The sequence below is a fragment of the Salvelinus fontinalis genome, chromosome 11 (assembly GCF_029448725.1).
Source record: "Salvelinus fontinalis isolate EN_2023a chromosome 11, ASM2944872v1, whole genome shotgun sequence".
NCBI lineage: Eukaryota > Metazoa > Chordata > Actinopteri > Salmoniformes > Salmonidae > Salvelinus > Salvelinus fontinalis.
Window position 1 is genome coordinate 7975348 of NC_074675.1, and position 8837 is coordinate 7984184.

Here is an 8837-nt window from a genome sequence, read left to right on the forward strand (position 1 = left end):
CTCTCTCTGTCTCTCTTTCTCTGTCTCTCCCCCCCTCTCTCTCTCTCTCTCTGTCTCTCAGTTCTCTCTCCTCTCTCTCTCAATCCCCCCTCTCCCTTCTTTAATCCTCTGTTCTGAAGAGGACAAAGCACGTGTCTTTAGACTGACCTTGGCAGGCAGGTAAAGTAAGGGAGCGTGGGGTTAAACACTAATGTAAATGCAGGAGCTATAGAAGGAACTCTGAGCATCCACAACAAGACCTGAACTCATGACCTCGCTGAGCTGTCACTCAAATAGACAGGGATACAAATCCCTTCTTTCTACCTCGCCCTCTCTCTCTCTTGTTCTCTCTCCATTTCTCTCTCTCTCTTGTTCTCTCTCCATTTCTCTCTCTCTTGTTCTCTCTCCATTTCTCTCTCTCTTATTCTCTCTCCATTTCTCTCTCTATTGTTCTCTCTCCATTTCTCTATCTCTTGTTCTCTCTCCATTTCTCTCTCTCTCTTGTTCTCTCTCCATTTCTCTCTCTCTTGTTCTCTCTCCATTTCTCTCTCTCTCTTGTTCTCTCTCCATTTCTCTCTCTCTCTTGTTCTCTCTCCATTTCTCTCTCTCTCTTGTTCTCTCTCCATTTCTCTCTCTCTCTTGTTCTCTCTCCATTTCTCTCTCTCTTGTTCTCTCTCCATTTCTCTCTCTCTTGTTCTCTCTCTATTTCTCTCTCTCTCTTGTTCTCTCTCCATTTCTCTCTCTCTTGTTCTCTCTCCATTTCTCTCTCTCTTGTTCTCTCTCCATTTCTCTCTCTCTCTTGTTCTCTCTCCATTTCTCTCTCTCTTGTTCTCTCTCCATTTCTCTCTCTCTTGTTCTCTCTCCATTTCTCTCTCTCTCAAATGACACCTAACTGGACATGCTCCCATGTAGTTTACAGCCAGAGGAGTGAATCAATGGTCTGCTCTTCATGATTATTAAACAGGGTTGGATGAGATCTCTCTCTGGTTGAAGGTGATTGACCCCCTCAATGTAACACAGTGATGGATTTGATAGAGCTCCATGACACCTGATACTATATGATCCAAGCCTTCATTATCCCAATGGCTTTGCTCACTGGCCAGTGAGATGATCCTCCATCTCCTACGGATCACAGGCGGCTGGTGGCACCGAAATTGGGGAGGACGGGCTCATAGTAACGGCTGGAAGGGAATTAATGGAATGATGTTGAACACATCACACACCTGGTTTCCATTATATTTCATACCATTCCTTTCACTTCATTCCAGCCATTATTATGAGCCGTTCTCCCCCCACCAACCACCCCACCAGCCACCTGTGCCGTGGATATAGCAGACAATTGACCCATACACTGACTCCGTCGTGACTGCATTGTAAAGGGGATAATGGGCCTCTGAAAGGGCTTAGTGTTTGATGTTGTAAATAGTAATGGGAATAAAACCCATCCTCAGGATGTGCCACTGCTACTACAACAGAAGCCTGGCTGTGTAGTTGACATTTGCATACCTCCAATGCAAAGATGAATGCATTAGGCCCAGCTGTGTTTAACAAGCCCGAAACTGAAACATCTGTGTGAACGGGGTTGTGTGTGTTTGTGTCTGTGTGTGTGTGTCTCACCAGACATTGATGAGTGTACCGATGGCTTCGTGGAGTGTGACAGCAGAGCCATCTGTGTTAACCTGCCTGGCTGGTACCACTGTGAGTGTCGGGACGGCTACCATGACAACGGGATGTTCTCAGCCAATGGGGAGTCCTGTGAAGGTAAGTTGGGGGTCTAGACTCACCTGTATGAGCACAGTACTGGTATGCACGAGGATCTTAGGTGCTGGAATTATTATACAAACACATATCTCACCCATTACTATTTTCCCTCTGGATTTCAACTGTATTTGTTTGTTGACTTCATATAGTAACCTATAGTCTGTCTGTCCCTCCTCCTTCATCCACTAACCTATAGTCTGTCTGTCCATCCTCCTTCATCCACTAACCTATAGTCTGTCTGTCCATCCTCCTTCATCCACTAACCTATAGTCTGTCTGTCCATCATCCTTCATCCACTAACCTATAGTCTGTCTGTCCCTCCTCCTTCATCCACTAACCTATAGTCTGTCTGTCTGTCCATCCTTCATACACTAACCTATAGTCTGTCTGTCCCTCCTCCTTCATCCACTAACCTATAGTCTGTCTGTCCCTCATCCTTCATCCACTAACCTATAGTCTGTCTGTCCCTCCTCCTTCATCCACTAACCTATAGTCTGTCTGTCTGTCCATCCTTCATACACTAACCTATAGTCTGTCTGTCCATCCTTCATCCACAAACCTATAGTCTGTCCATCCTCCTTCATCCACTAACCTATAGTCTGTCTGTCTGTCCATCCTTCATACACTAACCTATAGTCTGTCTGTCCATCCTTCATCCACAAACCTATAGTCTGTCCCTCCTCCTTCATCCACTAACCTATAGTCTGTCTGTCCCTCCTCCTTCATCCATTAACCTATAGTCTGTCTGTCCATCCTTCATACACTAACCTATAGTCTGTCTGTCCATCCTCCTTCATCCACTAACCTATAGTCTGTCTGTCCCTCCTCCTTCATCCACTAACCTATAGTCTGTCTGTCCCTCCTCCTTCATCCACTAACCTATAGTCTATCTGTCCCTCCTTCATCCACTAACCTATAGTCTGTCTGTCCCTCCTTCATACACTAACCTGTAGTCTGTCTGTCCCTCCTTCATCCACTAACCTGTAGTCTGTCTGTCCCTCCTTCATCCACTAACCTATAGTCTGTCTGTCCCTCCTTCATACACTAACCTGTAGTCTGTCTGTCCTCCTTCATCCACTAACCTATAGTCTGTCTGTCCATCCTTCATCCACTAACCTGTAGTCTGTCTGTCCCTCCTTCATCCACTAACCTATAGTCTGTCTGTCCCTCCTCCTTCATCCACTAACCTATAGTCTGTCCCTCCTCCTTCATCCACTAACCTATAGTCTGTCTGTCCCTCCTCCTTCATCCACTAACCTATAGTCTGTCTGTCCCTCCTCCTTCATCCACTAACCTATAGTCTGTCTGTCCCTCCTCCTTCATCCACTAACCTATAGTCTGTCTGTCCCTCCTCCTTCATCCACTAACCTATAGTCTGTCTGTCCCTCCTCCTTCATCCACTAACCTATAGTCTGTCTGTCCCTCCTCCTTCATCCACTAACCTATAGTCTGTCTGTCCATCCTCCTTCATCCACTAACCTATAGTCTGTCTGTCCCTCCTCCTTCATCCACTAACCTATAGTCTGTCTGTCCATCCTCCTTCATCCACTAACCTATAGTCTGTCTGTCCCTCCTCCTTCATCCACTAACCTATAGTCTGTCTGTCTGTCCCTCCTCCTTCATCCACTAACCTATAGTCTGTCTGTCCATCCTCCTTCATCCACTAACCTGTAGTCTGTCTGTCCCTCCTTCATACACTAACCTGTAGTCTGTCTGTCCCTCCTTCATCCACTAACCTGTAGTCTGTCTGTCCCTCCTTCATACACTAACCTGTGGTCTGTCTGTCCCTCCTCTCTGCAGATATAGATGAGTGTGCGACAGAAAGACACAGCTGTGCTAACGATACGGTGTGTTTCAACGTGGACGGAGGCTACGACTGCAGGTGCCCTCACGGCAAGAACTGCACCGGGGACTGTAACCATGACAACAAGCACAAACACAACGGGCAGATCTGGGTGCTGGACAACGACAGGTGCTCCGTTTGCTCCTGCCAGGTGAGTGATGTACTGTAGAACCTCCTGGGGAATCATGGGAATTGGAGTCTTTTGTAAAAAATAATTTCCAATCAGAGCTCTATATTGCAGTTATAATCTAATGCTAAATGTAACATGTTAAAATATAGATCTGAAAGGAAAAGCTTAGTCTGACTCATTCTCTCTCTCTCTCCCCCTCTGCCCTACAGTCTGGTCTGGTGATGTGTCGTAGAATGGTGTGTGACTGTGAGTCCACCACAGCTGACCTGTTCTGCTGTCCAGAGTGTAACCCCGGCCTCAGCAGCCAGTGTCTGCACCAGAACAGACTCATTACATACAGCAGTGGAGACACCTGGGTGGAGAACTGCCAGCAGTGCCAGTGTCTGGTGAGTTGGCATGGACAGACACTGTGGAGAGATGTGGAGTAGTGGAGGATAGTACCAGTACATACTGAGTTTCTGGGGTAGTGGAGGATAGTACCAGTACATACTGAGTTACTGGGGTAGTGGAGGATAGTACCAGTACATACTGAGTTACTGGGGTAGTGGAGGATAGTACCAGTACATACTGAGTTACTGGGGTAGTGGAGGATAGTACCAGTACATACTGAGTTACTGGGGTAGTGGAGGATAGTACCAGTACATACTGAGTTACTGGGGTAGTGGAGGATAGTACCAGTACATACTGAGTTACTGGGGTAGTGGAGGATAGTACCAGTACATACTGAGTTACTGGGGTAGTGGAGGATAGTACCAGTACATACTGAGTTACTGGGGTAGTGGAGGATAGTACCGTACATACTGAGTTACTGGGGTAGTGGAGGATAATACCAGTACATACTGAGTTACTGGGGTAGTGGAGGATAGTACCAGTACATACTGAGTTACTGGGGTAGTGGAGGATAGTACCAGTACATACTGAGTTACTGGGGTAGTGGAGGATAGTACCAGTACATACTGAGTTACTGGGGTAGTGGAGGATAGTACCAGTACATACTGAGTTACTGGGGTAGTGGAGGATAGTACCAGTACATACTGAGTTACTGGGGTAGTGGAGGATAGTACCAGTACATGCTGAGTTACTGGGGTAGTGGAGGATAGTACCAGTACATACTGAGTTACGGTGGTAGCGTAGGATAGTACTGTACATACTGAGTTACTGGGGTAGTGGAGGATAGTACCAGTACATACTGAGTTACTGGGGTAGTGGAGGATAGTACCAGTATATACTGAGTTACTGGGGTAGTGGAGGATAGTACCAGTACATACTGAGTTACTGGGGTAGTGGAGGATAGTACCAGTACATACTGAGTTACTGGAGTAGTGGAGGATAGTACCAGTACATACCGAGTTACGGTGGTAGCGTAGGATAGTACTGTACATACTGAGTTACTGGGGTAGTGGAGGATAGTACCAGTACATACTGAGTTACTGGGGTAGTGGAGGATAGTACCAGTATATACTGAGTTACTGGGGTAGTGGAGGATAGTACCAGTACATACTGAGTTACTGGGGTAGTGGAGGATAGTACCAGTACATACTGAGTTACTGGGGTAGTGGAGGATAGTACCAGTAAATACTGAGTTACTGAGGTAGTGGAGGATAGTACCAGTACATACTGAGTTACTGAGGTAGTGGAGGATAGTACCAGTACATACTGAGTTACTGGGGTAGTGGAGGATAGTACCAGTACATACTGAGTTACTGGGGTAGTGGAGGATAGTACCAGTACATACTGAGTTGGCATGGACAGACACTGTAGAGAGATGTGGGTAGTGGAGGATAGTACCAGTAAATACTGAGTTACTGAGGTAGTGGAGGATAGTACCAGTACATACTGAGTTATTGGGGTAGTGGAGGATAGTACCAGTGCATACTGAGTTACTGGGGTAGTGGAGGATAGTACCAGTACATACTGAGTTACTGGGGTAGTGGAGGATAGTACCAGTACATACTGAGTTACTGGGGTAGTGGAGGATAGTACCAGTACATACTGAGTTACTGGGGTAGTGGAGGATAGTACCAGTAAATACTGAGTTACTGAGGTAGTGGAGGATAGTACCAGTACATACTGAGTTACTGAGGTAGTGGAGGATAGTACCAGTACATACTGAGTTACTGGGGTAGTGGAGGATAGTACCAGTACATACTGAGTTACTGGGGTAGTGGAGGATAGTACCAGTACATACTGAGTTACTGGGGTAGTGGAGGATAGTACCAGTACATACTGAGTTACTGGAGTAGTGGAGGATAGTACCAGTACATACTGAGTTACTGGGGTAGTGGAGGATAGTACCAGTACATACTGAGTTACTGGGGTAGTGGAGGATAGTACCGTGCCTTCTGAGTTACTGGGGTAGTGGAGGATAGTAACGTACATACTGAGTTACTGGGGTAGTGGAGGATAGTACCAGTACATACTGAGTTACTGGGGTAGTGGAGGATAGTACCAGTACATACTGAGTTACTGGGGTAGTGGAGGATAGTACCAGTACATACTGAGTTACTGGGGTAGTGGAGGATAGTACCAGTACATACTGAGTTACTGGGGTAGTGGAGGATAGTACCAGTACATACTGAGTTACTGGGGTAGTGGAGGATAGTACCAGTACATACTGAGTTACTGGGGTAGTGGAGGATAGTACCAGTACATACTGAGTTACTGGGGTAGTGGAGGATAGTACCAGTACATACTGAGTTACTGGGGTAGTGGAGGATAGTACCAGTACATACTGAGTTACTGGGGTAGTGGAGGATAGTACCAGTACATACTGAGTTACTGGGGTAGTGGAGGATAGTACCAGTACATACTGAGTTACTGGGGTAGTGGAGGATAGTACCGCACATACTGAGTTACTGGGGTAGTGGAGGATAGTACCAGTACATACTGAGTTACTGGGGTAGTGGAGGATCGTACCAGTACATACTGAGTTACTGGGGTAGTGGAGGATAGTACCAGTACATACTGAGTTACTGGGGTAGTGGAGGATAGTACCAGTACATACTGAGTTACTGGGGTAGTGGAGGATAGTACCGTACATACTGAGTTACTGGGGTAGTGGAGGATAGTACCAGTACATACTGAGTTACTGGGGTAGTGGAGGATAGTACCAGTACATACTGAGTTACTGGAGTAGTGGAGGATAGTTCCAGTACATACTGAGTTACTGGGGTAGTGGAGGATAGTACCAGTACATACTGAGTTACTGGGGTAGTGGAGGATAGTACCAGTACATACTGAGTTACTGGGGTAGCGGAGGATAGTACCGTACATACTGAGTTACTGGGGTAGTGGAGGATAGTACCAGTACATACTGAGTTACTGGGGTAGTGGAGGATAGTACCAGTACATACTGAGTTACTGGGGTAGTGCAGGATAGTACCAGCACATACTGAGTTACTGGGGTAGTGGAGGATAGTACCAGTACATACTGAGTTACTGGGGTAGTGGAGGATAGTACCGTGCATACTGAGTTACTGGGGAAGTGGAGGATAGTACCAGTACATACTGAGTTACTGGGGTAGTGGAGGATAGTACCAGTACATACTGAGTTACTGGGGTAGTGGAGGATAGTACCAGTACATACTGAGTTACTGGGGTAGTGGAGGATAGTACCAGTACATACTGAGTTTCTGAGATAGTGGAGGATAGTACCGTGCATACTGAGTTACTGGGGTAGTGGAGGATAGTACCAGTACATACTGAGTTACTGGGGTAGTGGAGGATAGTACCAGTACATACTGAGTTACTGAAGTAGTGGAGGATAGTACCAGTACATACTGAGTTACTGGAGTAGTGGAGGATAGTAACGTACATACTGAGTTAATGGGGTAGTGGAGGATAGTACCAGTACATACTGAGTTACTGGGGTAGTGAGGATAGTACCAGTACATACTGAGTTACTGGGGTAGTGGAGGATAGTACCAGTACATACTGAGTTACTGGGGTAGTGGAGGATAGTACCGTACATACTGAGTTACTGGGGTAGTGGAGGATAGTACCGTACATACTGAGTTACTGGGGTAGTGGAGGATAGTACCAGTACATACTGAGTTACTGGGGTAGTGGAGGATAGTACCAGTGCATACTGAGTTACTGGGGTAGTGGAGGATAGTACCAGTACATACTGAGTTACTGGGGTAGTGGAGGATAGTACCAGTACATACTGAGTTACTGGGGTAGTGGAGGATAGTACCAGTACATACTGAGTTACTGGGGTAGTGGAGGATAGTACCCGTACATACTGAGTTACTGGGGTAGTGGAGGATAGTACCAGTACATACTGAGTTACTGGGGTAGTGGAGGATAGTACCAGTACATACTGAGTTACTGGAGTAGTGGAGGATAGTAACGTACATACTGAGTTACTGGGGTAGTGGAGGATAGTACCAGTACATACTGAGTTACTGGGGTAGTGGAGGATAGTACCAGTACATACTGAGTTACTGGGGTAGTGGAGGATAGTACCAGTACATACTGAGTTACTGGGGTAGTGGAGGATAGTACCGTACATACTGAGTTACTGGGGTAGTGGAGGATAGTACCAGTACATACTGAGTTACTGGGGTAGTGGAGGATAGTACCGTACATACTGAGTTACTGGGGTAGTGGAGGATAGTACCAGTACATACTGAGTTACTGGGGTAGTGGAGGATAGTACCCGTACATACTGAGTTACTGGGGTAGCGGAGGATAGTACCAGTACATACTGAGTTACTGGGGTAGCGGAGGATAGTACCGTACATACTGAGTTACTGGGGTAGTGGAGGATAGTACCCGTACATACTGAGTTACTGGGGTAGCGGAGGATAGTACCAGTACATGCTGAGTTACTGGGGTAGCGGAGGATAGTACTGTACATACTGAGTTACTGGGGTAGTGGAGGATAGTACCAGTACATACTGAGTTACTGGGGTAGTGGAGGATAGTACCAGTACATACTGAGTTACTGGGGTAGTGGAGGATAGTACCCGTACATACTGAGTTACTGGGGTAGTGGAGGATAGTACCGTACATACCGAGCTACTGGGGTAGTGGAGGATAGTACTAGTACATACTGAGTTACTGGGGTAGTGGAGGATAGTACCGTACATACTGAGTTACTGGGGTAGTGGAGGATAGTAC

The 8837-nt window shown here is 46.5% G+C and overlaps 1 protein-coding gene across 2 annotated transcripts in view; it reads left to right on the top strand.

Annotated features, from left to right (window-relative positions):
- The window catches only part of nell2b (neural EGFL like 2b), a 128459-nt gene that overhangs the window by 104045 nt on the left and 15577 nt on the right, over positions 1-8837 (top strand). For both annotated transcript variants that reach the window (XM_055937298.1, XM_055937299.1), the window contains 3 exons: positions 1600-1740; positions 3541-3734; positions 3923-4099. In XM_055937298.1, coding sequence (XP_055793273.1) covers positions 1600-1740; positions 3541-3734; positions 3923-4099 — 512 coding nt within the window. The remainder of the gene's footprint in view (positions 1-1599; positions 1741-3540; positions 3735-3922; positions 4100-8837) is intronic.